This window comes from Anticarsia gemmatalis, chromosome 3, assembly GCF_050436995.1.
Source record: "Anticarsia gemmatalis isolate Benzon Research Colony breed Stoneville strain chromosome 3, ilAntGemm2 primary, whole genome shotgun sequence".
Classification (NCBI taxonomy): Eukaryota; Metazoa; Arthropoda; class Insecta; order Lepidoptera; family Erebidae; genus Anticarsia; species Anticarsia gemmatalis.
The window spans coordinates 6,169,586-6,184,476 of NC_134747.1; the positions used below are offsets into that span (position 1 = coordinate 6,169,586).

At 35.1% G+C, this 14,891-nt stretch overlaps 1 protein-coding gene across 2 annotated transcripts in view; it reads right to left on the bottom strand.

Annotated features, from left to right (window-relative positions):
- Positions 1-4,453: 4,453 nt before the first annotated feature.
- LOC142987317 (uncharacterized) overlaps positions 4,454-14,891 on the bottom strand; it is a 32,226-nt gene continuing 21,788 nt past the window's right edge. The window contains exons 6-9 of one of the 2 annotated variants that reach the window (XM_076136004.1): positions 13,502-13,715; positions 8,857-8,946; positions 6,724-6,776; positions 4,454-5,332 (exon numbers count right to left, since the gene is read on the bottom strand). In XM_076136004.1, coding sequence (XP_075992119.1) covers positions 6,736-6,776; positions 8,857-8,946; positions 13,502-13,715 — 345 coding nt within the window. In that variant the 3' untranslated portion in view covers positions 4,454-5,332; positions 6,724-6,735. The remainder of the gene's footprint in view (positions 5,333-6,723; positions 6,777-8,856; positions 8,947-13,501; positions 13,716-14,891) is intronic. The other variant, XM_076136003.1, reaches the window with a different exon arrangement.

A 14,891-nucleotide genomic window follows, 5' to 3' on the forward strand; every position in this document is an offset into this window, starting at 1 on the left:
GAGAATTAAATACAAACGCGCATTTATTTACCTTAGCTTAGTTCCGACGGGTTAGAATGGCCGTGAAGCTAACTGAGTCAGATTGCCAACTCTAAAGGTTAATTCATTTTACTTAAGCTATTTTTGAACTAACTTGCTGATTAAATTCTGTGTAGCTTATTAGAATGATTGCTACATTGTTAGTTTATTGTTGTTGTCCGGGTGCTTTATGCATTCTGTATTAAAAATAGAAATATTAAAAATAGAAAATCTGTCATAAATAATACAGGTTAGTCTTTTTTAGCGCTATGCTTTATCGTAATAATGTTAGCCATGGAAATTTCTGTCAAGAAAATATCGAAGTGTTTACTAAACTCCAAAAATACGACATGGCTTATCCAAAGTCTATCAAGTTGTTGGTGGCGTACATTTATGGCGAACATTGTAACCGCTATACAAACACACACCTTTGAGAGAGTTACGCCCACCCACAGCACTTAGGTAATAAAACCAAGAAAGTAGTTTTAAGGAAGCCCGCGACAGCCATTGCAGCCCCATATTACCCGCTGCAAAACCCTCCTTATTACACGAGACAAACAAGTTATTCGTTTCAAATTGAAAACTTTCCACCCCACTAGCCATGCTGGGGCTGTGGCCCATAAATTCCCGCCAATTTTGTTTTATTTCGCGATGCAGGCAGGGTAATAAAAGTAAGCTGGACGTGAGACAAAGCCTCTAGCCGGGATTACGCGGCCATCGCAATGGATCACTGCAGCCTGTGATATGGACTCTAAACAACGACACCTCACTAACTGGACACGCCTACGTAATTCACTCGAGTTCACTCTACGCCACTCTGCGGCACTCTACGCGCACGTCCTAAATGTGAATACCGATTTTATGAGATAGCCGACACCTTGTTCCGAAAAAGAAATCCCTCTTAAAACTCGTCCCACTTTGAAAAACATATCCATAAAACTATACTCCAAGTTTACGGCCGAATACATAAAAATATGGACCTTAACCTCGGCTCGGCGAAATTTGGCTAGAGAGAAGTCTTTTTTTCTAAGCAAATAAAATCCCGTACCTTCATACTTCGGTAGAACCAATATTAAAGGAACGCTGCGTGCGAACATAGGTACTACGATATCTTTGACGATTTACGAAAACATTTATTGTAAATGTCGGAGCTTAAAATAGCGCATGTTGTAACATTTGTAGGCAGGTGCATACTTCTGGAGTATCTCCAATCTCATCTGTTTCTGTTGGCACTGCACCGAGTGGCCGCATGTGTGATCTTTACTCCATGCTCATTGTTCCGGTCTTTCGTTCTCAAACGTGTCGACTAAGCACAAATATCAGTCCGATAAGGAAACAAATATTATTTGCTTTATTTTAAAACATTTATATTTATTCAGTACAGTCGGGATCGAAGGTTATTCTGAAACATTGTTGAAGTAGTTTTTCTGTCTGGCAAAAGAACTCTAATAAAAAACTACAAAGTTTTATAACGCAACAAATTCCGCGGCCTTAATGAAGTGTGTCCGCTCGTACCCACAAGCTGCGCTTTAAGAAGTGCCAGGTGAAAGCAAGCTCTTTTTATAGCGACTAAAATAAAATCGCCACGCGTGAGTAAGGAGAGGTCCCAATGGATGCAACCACAACAATGACACTATAGATACAAAAACACTCCTTAACGCGACACTGTAAAGCTCAAATTTATTTCCACATCGTTTTCTCTGTGAACAAAACAATGCCTGGTTTACGAATAGGATTGCAAACAGTTGCTATGTCCAACGGTTATGATCCGTCGTTTCAGCAACACGCCAAATTTGGTCCCGTCATAAAAATAAAAAGTAAAGTAGTCTGGATAACACATGCTCTGAAGATCATCCGTACAACACGTACAACGGCAGCTCTTGAATAATTTGCCTTTCAGTTCTGAAGGAAATGTAGAAGATCGCTGTAGTAGTATTCGAACATGGTCAAATAATATTCTTCCTCTAGAAATCAATATGAGCCACAAAACAACACGTAAAACAATAAACCCTCAAATAGTTAATGTGCCAAGAAGGAGCGTGGGAGCCAATTAATTTTTGCTGAGACCTCGGTTTATGTTTTCCCGGATAAATAAGGAGATTTAGCGGCGACGCCCAGAGCCACCTCATAAAATGGCTTGCTCGTAACCGGCCGCGGTCAGTCCCCTAACTAACGATTCTCGATAATGTTTATAAAAACTTGGTATATTAAGCGCAAAAACTAAATAGTCATTAATTTATTCAAATTATCATTTTATTAATTACAATTAGAATAACCACTTACTTATACTTACTCGAAATTTGGTAGATTTTATGGTTACATTTTAGAATATAATACACGGGAACCAATTACTACAGAATTAAACTTCAACATTTTGAACCTCAGCATCAAAAAATAAATAATATAAAAGTTTTTCAATACAAACATCATAAAGCAAGTTACGACTCACGGTACATTTGATGGTGCATGAAATTGCACTGTACACACAAGAGTCATTCGAATGCATTTTATTTTCGTGGAGTAGGCGAGGAGGCCGGGCGATGACTAAATAATGACCAGGATAACGCAGTTTTATTGCCGGCTCCGTGTTGCGAATATATAAATGAACCCTCTAGGGAGTGTTAAAGACGCCGCCAAAGAACTCCTGTCGAAACAAGTCGGGCTCAGAGAAATGGCGCCGTAAACCACCCTATCCGCTGAGACGTCATTTTGCTCTTTGTACGAAACTGCTGTTTGGAACACAAAAAATATAAGAATTGTATATTTGTACCAACAAGCCAATTTACAGCACCAATCGATATCATAGCTGAAGTTTACAATTTTTCTTGACAATTTATTTTAATAACAAAGATTTTATGTTTCAGCATTATGATTAGATTCATTATGTATTGTAGTCAATATGATGGACTCTACTTTGTATGATATAGCAATTTAACTTTTGTAATCTGAGGCATTATCAGTTGTCTCTGAACAAAAAAATATGTCATGTATTTACTAAAATCAGATTCTATGCAAAGAACTCGCTAGAAATCTGTACATTGTTAGCTAGTGTATCAGAAAACGAACTAGTATAGAGAACAAAATGGCGAGTCAGCACAAAATTAGTTTATTTTATGTATTTAATTATGCCAGTTTTGTTCACGGCTCCAGTTCAAATTGTGATTTCACGGTGTTAAAATATTAAAACTTTAATTGTATTCCGGCGCCCGACTCCATAGCCGTAAAGAAGCCAGCGAGGCGCTCCGTTGATACACTATTAATGCAATTGTTCGAAAACAGCGCGAGGCAATAAAATTTAGCCTTCAGGTAGAATATTCCGCACCACTTCGCAGCCGTAGCCATAATTTTTCGCATTGCGGATTTCAGGTAAACGTATTTCATTACTTCATTTTACGGTTTTACGACTAATGAGTTTGTTTTAGAGATTTAAGAAGATAAATATAAAATTATTTTTAGGAATTAGGTTACTTTAGGATATTGTGGTACGGAGTGAAAATTATATTATCTTTTAGTACTAAGATGTTTGTGTTTCTTAAGTTTTGACAAGGGCTTATCTTATGTAATTGCTTCAAATATATTGAGAATATAAAAATAACGGTTTTCTTTTTCAACCAATGTCAATTTACACTAGGTACGAGTAACTCTCTAAAGAAATGTGAAGTAATAACTTCATTTATAGCACAATGTACATGCTACTTTTCTTTGCGAAAGATTAAGGATCGTAATTCTCGCATAACCTAGATTTTAAAAATACCATCTTGCTATTTTGCGCTGGAATTTTCATAGTATAATGTTAAGTCCCCACTGTGTATACTCGGAAGAGAGCGGGTATTTCAAGTGTACCTAAATATTACATTTAAACCTTGTTTGTTCTTGAAAACATTTGTTGCGCAAGATCTTGCTCAACGTTGTAAAAGAGTGGTGCTGAATTCAATTCAATGAGTTTCTACTTTACTATAACGATGACTTATAATTTTAGAATTATGTTCTCTATAGATATTTGTTTAATACATGTATTAAACTAGTAGGTATCTGTAAAAGAACATGAACAACACAAATTCAATTTGTATTACACAATGGAGTATTTTTAAAGTATATAGCTATGAATACTGTTTAGTGCCTTTGAATAGGTTTTCATTGTTTAATTTATAAAACCTGTCCACTTTTGATGAAAAAATATGCGAAATGTCATAATATTTTTAGAGAAATAATATTTCAAAAGAAAACATAAATGGTATTACGTAAGGAGTTTGGCTCGTGACGGCCAGTTATTAAAACTTTACTATCGAAATAGGTTTGTAATAACGCATAAAAATAGTGAAAATTATCATTACATGGTTGTTTGTCTTTTTTGTAAAAATTGCGGCGTAGCTAAGTAGTTTAGATTCGGAAAATCTAAAGATCTTATTTTTTTCAATAAAATAAAATAAAAAAATATGACAAAAATAATACGTTTATTTCATAGTTTTTAATTTAATTAACATTAATCACTTTAGATCGGACGATATACATTTATTTATTGATACAATAATACTTATTTACAAAAAGGATAACACTAAATAACACTGTAACAATATACGTCCCATAAAATAATGACTGAAATTACCATAATAACATAAAGTATAATACATTTTCGAATAACATTTTATCACATTCCTCGTACCTACATACATATCGTAAAATTTCTATTGCGATGCTTTGGCTATATCTTATTTATATCCTGCAAGAGTTCTCCCGTTTTGCTGTTTTCAATAAATCTCAAGTCAAAATTTTCAGAGCATTTATTTCTCTATCCATAAAACGTCTTTGGACTTACGCTCTACACAAAATTATGTTTTATTCCTGTATTCTACTAACGTGAAATTATTGTATTCTCAACTACTTCCTTAAGAATATAAAACGATCGTCGACTTTCGTAAAGTTTTAATTTGCGTTGGTTAATTAAGTTAAAACGACGTTTAGTATTCAAAACGACCGAATACTTTTGTTATAACATTAAACTATGTACATTTAAGTTTGTGAGGAACAAACTATCCAATGGTTTATTTATCAGTCAGTCAGAAACCGCAACTTGGCTGTAGGTCTGACAATTTTGAACGGTATTTGTTCATAATTTTTGGAGTAACAACGCCACACACAGTCACACACATTCGCCCGGTTGTGTCATGTCGGGAGGCTGATATTCCACGGCGGGTAAGTCAAGTAAGTCGAAGTAGTTCGATGCAGTTCTCTCATTCGCAGTACCAAGTAGTTCTCCGTACTTTCTTGTCACCGAATCTTTTAACTTCGCCCGGCACTCCGCGCAGTGAATTATCTGGAATGAATAAGAAACATAGTTCAATTAATTTGCCTATAAAGATAAGTATGTACGGACGGGAACACGCACAATGATAAGTAAACAGTAACTGCCACCAATCAATAAAGAAGAAAGCAGGTCTAAGAAACCATCATAAAATAAACTTGAGTGAAGCATCGTGTCGTCTTTTTCTATTTAGTACAAGAAGAGGGAGAGGTAGCGAGATTAACTACTTATAAACCAGTCCAGTGGCCGCAGTCCATAATATATGTAGTACTCGGTAAGGTAAGTACTAGACATAAATCACTTTTATTTCATGGCTGTAAGGTGCGTCGGTCAGTCAGAAAAAAATAGGGGTAAGTGGGACTTTTCTGGATACTTTTGAGATCTAATAAATTGGAATCAATAGCTTAAGCCGGATCTCAACTACGGAAAGAAAGAAATGTATTTACGAAGATCATAGACAGGATTTTAGTCAAAAATGCGAAGTGTAAGATTTATGATGTACTTTATAAGTTTATTTATTCATTATGTTTTATTACATTATTATTAATGCGATTTTTTTTATAAACAATCCATCAAAATTCTAATTTTGTTTTAAAAAAGGATTTAATAAAAAAAATCACTAGCACCTGTGCATTATGTGTCGAGAAAAGTTGGAGGAATGCCATATAAATTAAAAAATATTTTAAAAAGAATTTGAATTTTAAAGGCTTTCATATGAATGTTTTAACTTTAGATGGACAGTAATTTAAAACCAACCAACAAAAAAGGTACTTTTGTTAAAATTATTCTCATACTATTGAAATATACAAAAAAATAGTCATTTTAAAGTGCTAAATTAAGTAGTTTTTCAGAAGTGTAATAAGTTTATTTTAGCCCATATGAATTATAAATAATCTAGTCAACTAATATTTATTTTAAACTTCAAACAAACCTGTAAAAAGGTCTGAGTTGCAAAAATTGCACGGTTACTTTTCAATTCGTATAATCCGGTAACTGGGACAGTAAAACGATGACAGAACTGTCTCACGCGTTGACACATTTAAAAACTAAAATCTCGTTATTATAAAACGTTTATTCGTCTCCTGTTTCCATACATAATATAATGTAGCTTTAGCCTTGACATATAATATGTTTAATATTTTTCCGTTTTAAGAAACATAAAATGAAAGGAAAGTCACTTGTACCTAATGTTTAAATAGTTAGGAAGTTTATGAAATGGAAACCAAATCCCCAAGCATATCGCTAAACAAATCTTGATATAGCGAAAAATAATCAACTTTTAATTTCGCACCGAAACCAATAGTTGTAGCCTGTTGTAGACTGTAGGTGTAAAAGCGAAGACAGAAAACGAAAGCTGAACAAACACTAGGTGGAAGGTTTGGAAGCGTGCCTAAAGTACTGACCTACAAAGCAATTCATTGGTGTAACTTCACGACAACGAAACCACCTAACAGACCTGTGGCAGAGACGTTACTGTGAGTGAGTGATGGACGTACACTACAATTACATTGCGTTGTTGCGGCATCAAAATCTCTCGTGTAAAAAATTACAAGAAATTATTAGTTTCGAATGCTCAGTTCTAAGGAAGATTTTATTAATGGTAGATAACTTATGATGAAACAAGTCTTATGCACATGAGCGTTTTAACATACAATTCTGATTTGATTAGCGTTAAAAAACTTAGTTAGACAAGAGTTCTTCAAATCGCAATGGAGATAAGTAGGTACTAGGTAAAAAAGTGGAAAGCATTCTCTCCCTGCTAGAAAGAATAAGAGTGGGCATAGCGCATATTCAGCACTAGTACTAGGGATTGCAATCCGGTCCGCCGGATCCGGTGTTTGTATTTGAAATATTTTCGTCAAGTGAGATAATAATTAGTATGCTCTCCTCTAGTAGGTAGATACTTACAGATAATTACATTAATAACTGAGACTGATTATTTGATTACTTAGAATTATTATATCTTAATTTCATTAGCTGCAAAAAAGACGAATGAATACTAATCATTTATGGCGTAACACCGGATCCGGCGGACCGGATTGCAATGCCTAACTAGTACATATAGACTGCGTTGTGCGTAAAGCAAAATGCTATCGACTTCGTCATAGAGTAGTTATCATATAGTTTGTATGGAAAATCTGATAGCACCGCTAGAATGTCAACGAAAACAATGAGTATGTAGTCCAAACTGTGGTTTTAAGATAGAATCTCTATGTTGCATCGAATTTTCGTGATTATTACTTATCATTGGCGGTTGCCGTATTGTCAGTATTTCTAACTCTAAAAGCAAATAGTGTAGTATAAAATAGGACTCCGTGTAAAACCACAAGTAGGGTTATACCTTACAAATTATGCTCTAAACTCCTGAAGAATTATTGCAAACTATTGGTGAAAACCGATCTTAAATTGGTTTATAAGATTTTGAATTTATCGCGAGCAGGGAGACCAGCCGCAAGACTTTTTGTTGTAACATGTAGTGGCTACAATATATTCTACTTATTTTTGCATAATTTACATATTTTTCCTATACATAGACAAACAACTTTACAAATCAATAATTTATAACTTAACAAGTCATTGTTTCATCTATTGATTTATTGAATATATTCCATAAAAACCCGTCCGTTTTAAGAAGATCTTTGAAACGGAAGCTATTCTCCATAATGGCGGAACAGTGTACAGTTCAATTACGATTGGACATGCATTATGCATCAGATATGTTGATGCATTATATCGAATGCGTATATCTGCCATCGACACACTTATCGCGATGTAAACCCATGCACGATATCAACACACCTATTTCGTATTCTATATGAGAAGTACATAGTACATAGATTTTGGAGACATTGCTTATTAAGCGGTACTTTAAAGGTTTACGGATAAGTGTCTGATAACTTATCCATTAGTTAACTGACAACCAATATGGCAAAGAACGGGATTAGTTATTAAATATTTTTTTAAATTGTCTCTCCACTTAAACTTAATGTAAAATAGAAGTAAGTGAACTTGTCTCCATATCAAATTATTCTCCTACTTAAACCATTACTTAGTATTTTTGAGTATACTGACCAAAATATTTTTAAGTAGCCGACTCATTGACGAATTGAAAAAACGAAACGTCGAAAAATGGCATTAAAAAAAACTGAATGAATAACTTTATGCTTCTATCGAGTACATTACTGAATTAGTTCCGTTGTCGTACACTAGAGGCGCTGTATAATTCACCATACGAAATTGACGATAGCTACTCAATGATATTCTAGATATTCTTAGGAGACCGCATATTTTATAGTCATTTGTCATTTCTTGAATCAAAGTGGCAATTTATAACGACACTGTTCAAGCTCGATTTGTTACTGTGTATCTGAATTTAGTTTTGACTATCAAAATTTTGCAGTGAGATTTTTTTTTATCGAATATGCAATATGACAAAGGGCATATCTCTCAACACAAACAAGTGATACTTGTGCTCTTTTTGAAATTGTATATCCAATTGTAAGATAGTTAGTATATAGTTTGTGGTTGATATTTACATTTGTCATCATTTCTCTCAGACTCGGTGGACTCCTCGCTGTTCATGGACACCATGGATATTCTCTTGTTACGCTGCTGCTGAAGTAGTTCTGGAAAATACAGGATATATAATATTAGTAAGGTTCTATACTGCAAATAAGGCCGAAAATATGGAACAATAATATATTTATAATTTGGAACAAAGTTCTTTAAGAAAAAAAGAAGATGTCAATGAAGTGGATTAAAACTATTATTGTAATATAATAATTGCTTTTACTAAATGTTAACCAAATGGTGCCGCTTAGTATCAAAAATATGGCTAAAACTATAGCTACATTACTGTTACTAATGCTAAAACTGCTACAACAAAATCATTTCGCGCTACTATTTTGTTGAATATATTGCAGTGGTTTACAATAAAATTGTAGTTCCCAGTAATTTGAGGGTACGATACACTTCAAACAATCAACTCAAATATACGGACAATTTGAACAACAATTTTAGGCGGCCATGCAATCGACACTAGAAAATAGTTTTACACGCTAGGCGCATGCCGCCTGTCAAAATTCCATGGAATAACTGTTTGAATTTCAAATGTTGTACATTTATTTAAAACTAGCTAACCCAGCGAACTTCGTACCGCCTAACAATCGACTATTACTTTTTTTTTATTGTGTGATTTTTTTATCCTTAAGAACCATCCGCGTACTTCAAGGAATATTATAAAACAAGAATTAGTGAAATCGGTCCAGTCGTTTACGTGTGATGGCCTGACCAAGGGAAATAGGGATTCATTTTATATATCTAGATTAGAATATATAATTTATGCAAGTTCGGTTACTACCATTTATGTTCATAGAAAATATTTATATGATTTGGCTTCATATTTTTTTTTTTATATCAACTAAAGTAAAGTCTAAAGGAACTTCTTGTGATTCAGATACATTACAAGAATATCTTATAAATTTGGTAAGTCAGTCTTATAAGTTAACGGTATGACATGCCGTATCACATAACAAATGTAAGCAAATAAATTTTCCTTCTTTTTTTCAAAACATTTCCGATCCAGTCTTAAAAATAATATTTACGGAATTTGTATTTATAACTTTGCTTGAAAATTCTCGCATCAGTCGTAATCTGGTAAAAATAGACATTGATAAAATGGAGTATGAAGGTCGGTGCGAAGCGGTTGTACTACAATAATGATATCCGTGTAATATGTACTGACCGCAGGCGCTTAGATTATACCTGGCGAATATTATCACGATAATATATTGAAATGTCACGAATTTCTGAATTGCGTATAATTTATCTGTAAAATATATTAAACGAACCTTACGGAAGTTTAAAATTTCAACAAATATTATTTAATTTATTATTGTTGGATGTCAACATTTTGAGAAAGGCATAAGTTTATCCAAATTGTTCAAATACATACATAATTTTTATAGATTATGCTATCAACGTATTGCAAAAATATTTGATAACAAGTTTACACGTGGACTTATAGACATCAACCAAAAAAATCTAAACGACAATGTATCTAACATAGTGACAACAAAATCAAGAAGACTACATTTATACTATGTTTAATTCAGCAGCGAAGCATTTTCCTCGCAACACTGTACTGACTTGCGCAAGATGATAAGCGAAGCGAATGACATTATTTCTGTGTTTCCCCTCACCAACGTAATGTTCAATAACCACCCAAGTATCTATAGTATGGTGAAACGCTCCATGTTACCACATAAATCATTACACACCTTTTCATTTGTCTCTACTTCCCATGAACTAATAAGCATGTGTTACTACAAACAACTCATGTGAAAACCACTTACGTATAACCCCATACAAATATCACCTATCTCTTTCTTTCAAGTCACTTTTTACTCTACAGTGACAATTCTGCTATCAAAATTATATTGCAACATATTGCTGTCTCTTTTAGGCCTCACCTGACTCCGCTATACTGATAACGGTGCTGATAAACGCAATCCTTGATCGCATTTATAAAACATTAACAACACCACGAACATTTGTGTTTTAAACTATTATTTATCAATTAAAAGAATGTGTTCTCAAAAGAAACATATTTCGGTCGTCTTGATGACGCACTCTATTAATCTAGAGATAAAAAAATAATTAACTATCATGTCATAGATGATGTACCTATCACATTAAGCAATATCTCTACCACGAGTACAGCATAAATAATCGCTATCGATACCACTATCAGCTCTTTACGTGATTAGAAACTGATATCAGGATAACTACGAACATTGGGTATTGTTCAACAAATTTCACACTAAAATAGATTTGACATCAATAATCTGCTTTTACTTATCTCAACAGCGATTAGCTAATATAACGTAACTAAAACTGTACCATAAACATACAACATTATTCTATAGAAAGTGTGAGAACAGACGATATTGTTGTTAAACGAAAATTCAATAATGGATAACGGGCGACAGACAGTAGCGTTCAAACTACGGTAAGTATCCTACAATAAACCGACTGTTCCATAACAATAATAGAAGTTGATAGAGCGGCCGTCACCTCCGATAGTTGAGATAATGCTCACGTAATGACACAAAGTGAACTCCCGCAAAACTATGTACAATCACACAGCTCGTCTCGATCACAGCTATCACAGGACATATGATTCACACGTAATGTATGCGCATCAACGCTAACATCACGATCCGAACGTATTTTGCAATAGACAAAAGGCCATTGTGCATTTGAGGAAATCGCAATTGTCGCTAAATAGCTTCGAGTAACAAAGAAACGCGTTACCAGAAAGATTTAAACACCAGTTTACTCTTATCGGCGTAATCTCAGCGAGAAATGTGGCATTGTAACAGCGAGAGTTCAAAACGATCGTACTTTCGTCGCAGCATTCCCTTGTGATACTTCTATCTAATTATCCGTAAGGAAAGGTTGTTTAAGTTAGATAATACGGCCGCTGCTCAAAGAGGAATAAAGAACGCAAAGATAAGTATCGTAGGAACGTGTGAGACGTGTTGTAAAATATTAACCCGACGCTTAATTTCGTTTTGCGCAAAAACAGCATTCGGAGCGATCGTTGCATATTCGTTTGCATTTACAAAACAACGGCGGCGTCAAAGAAAAACGTCGAGTTCCTGGCGTTCCCACAGACGAGACGCAGTGCACACTGCACATGCAACTTGCCAACGAGTGTCCAATAAAAAACTGTGTCGTCGACCCCGCGCCTCGTGCGTCAGCTCGTGATAAAGAAGCTCGCTCCTTCCGTCACGTATTGTACGGACAGCCACCGGGAGCAGATGACGATCAATTAAAAAGTTTGTTCGCATTAACTATGCGGGAATTAGTTCGGTTCAGCGTGCGTGCCAGATGGACTCGACCAATCTCTTTATGAGAAATGGGCTCCAAGTTAACGTTAATGTTCTCCTACTTATCTAAACGTTCCGTGAGAGCCGCGACAGAAAACGAATTATAAAACAGTTCAGTAAGATGTGGGATATATTAATATCACATTAAGATATTATACAAGCAGACAGAGTGGGGTTTTATAACGATAGGTTACTGAACTAATAATTTTTTCGAGTGGTTTCTTGAGCATCGATTTAATAGCAGTTTTAAAGATGGCAATTAGAATAGATAGGTAAATAAGAATGCTTTCTATCTCGAGAGGGAGGGCTCTCAAGCACGCACGCAATGTTTGAAAGGTGACATAATTCCAGTGCGTGGTGGCGGACACGCTTTGTCTGTCACACCACTCACACCACTCACACCCTGCTGCATTGCATAACGACACACTCGTTTCTACAGTGTGTCTATTGAACGTGTTATTTTGTTTTCGCGACAAACTTCTATTACATACAGCGGTGAAGTATGGAGACAAGTACGAAAATTTACGAGTGGTCGTAAACACGTGACAAAACCGAAGAAAATAAATTCCGCAAGTTGATTTTCAAAGCGAGTCATGTATTGTAATGACACCATAAATAATTTGTACGTTATTGCTCGACACACATTGTTAAGTACTCGAAATCGCATCATTAGTCAGTGCATTGTTTCATCGTAGTTTCCTTATCAGTATAATTTTGATGTCCGCATATCGGAACCTATCGTCAAACAAGATCTATATTTTAGCCATAACTGATAAATAGCCAAAACAAAGCCGTTATCTGGTTCGTGAAAATCGTGTTCAGCCATGTTGTTGTAAGTGCTGCGTGTAATAGATAGAATGCCAGGACTAATAATTGTGATAATAACTATAATGTACAGAATACAGTAAAATAAAAGTCAAATTATACTAGCGGATGTAAAGTAATTAAGATTATTGTAAAGACATGATTAGGTTGATAAACAGTGATAAAACTATGACTAACCAAACATGTCCAGAATGCGGAACAAAAGTCAATACGTACTTTCCAAATTACGATCATTACATAACCACTGCAATATATACATATAGTATACTACAGGCTCTGGCCTCGCACGGGTTATAAAGTTATTTGAAACAAACCCTTAAGAAATTACACACTAGATACTTACTCGAGAATCGATCTATCTACTCTTAAAAATTGAAAGAGAACCCGTTTAGTAGATTTTGAGTATATCGCGAACACACAGACGGAAGAGGACTTTGTTTCATAATATTATAAAGATATCTACCTTTTTTCTGCATGGCCTGTTCCCACAACAGCGAGGTTATGTCCTCAACCCAGGCGTTTCTGACAGGCGGTTCACTGGTCTCCAGCTTGTAGGACTTGAGGTTTCTCTTCTTGTACCAAATAGTGAACTTATGCTGGTCTTGTTCCTTCGCAGTTATGCCCAGGTCGTCCACCGATATATGGTCTTTGTAGATGAAGTACTCCACTCGCGGTTGCTGAAAAATTAAATTAATGATTTAATACATAAATAACATCATGCTTATTATACTCGTAGGTGTAGGCAGAGCTGTATGAAATACACTCGCGTTTCGCCGTTTACAAATTTAGGGGCCGAGCCGAGGGCTATATACCGGGCACATTACTTTACTTTGGGCTATTATTGGGCATCGAGCCCAGGACCACCGCCGGCAGTCCAGTACCCCGGAACAGAATGTTTTATGCCCGGTTTCTGAGAACATTTAACGGTAGTTTAGCTATTCAATAGCGTTTTTTTATATGAGTTTTTACGCTATTGAAAAAATAAACTATCGTTAAATGTACCACAGAAACCGGGGGTTAATGATGTCCAATCAATACAATAAGTGTATGGAAAGAGTAGTCATTATAAAATGTTAATTAGTAGTTTTAAGCCAAATGAGGTTTTAAATTCAACAAAAGACTATCAGTATAAAAGTGTTAATAAAGATCGGGGCCACGTATTCGTAGCTCCAACGGCTTTAATATGTAGATTTTAATTTATTCTCGCCAGCATCGATGTGTGGACTATGAACGGAATATCAATGTCACGTTTGTTTTTGCGTAAAATGCAAGACTGAATCATCGTAGGAAAGGTCATGATCATTTATGTTGTTTGGTTTTGAGATTGTTATTATAAAAACATGTCGCTGATAAGTACTTCGGGCGTATAAAACTGTTATATATTTATGAGATGCAACAAAAGGAAATCAATGGTATAAGTAAAGTAATATACATCGTTATTTTAGAAACCACCTACAACGCGTTATGCAACATATATTATCACTAAGTAAATATCCACATTAACAGTTTCACACATCGACTTCATACAAATTTTCACATATCCAGGTCAATAACCTTTCCTTAGTGCCCACCTTGTCGAGCAATTGTATGGAAAAACACCTAGAATTTATGGTGACATCCACAGCCCGTACTAATTGTGTTGAATGGAATAGCTTCCCACAATATTACGTATTTCCTGTACGTAAAGCGTCCAACAGCTGAAATCGACGATGCGTGAGGAATTAGTCGTTCCGAAGCATTGGCAAGGTCATTTAACTCTCGCCACTACAATTGCTATTGTGTACCAACATCACTAATATCTTCATAATTTGCGTCTCAAATAATGAGTCGCTTTTTGTTTTACTACGCAATAC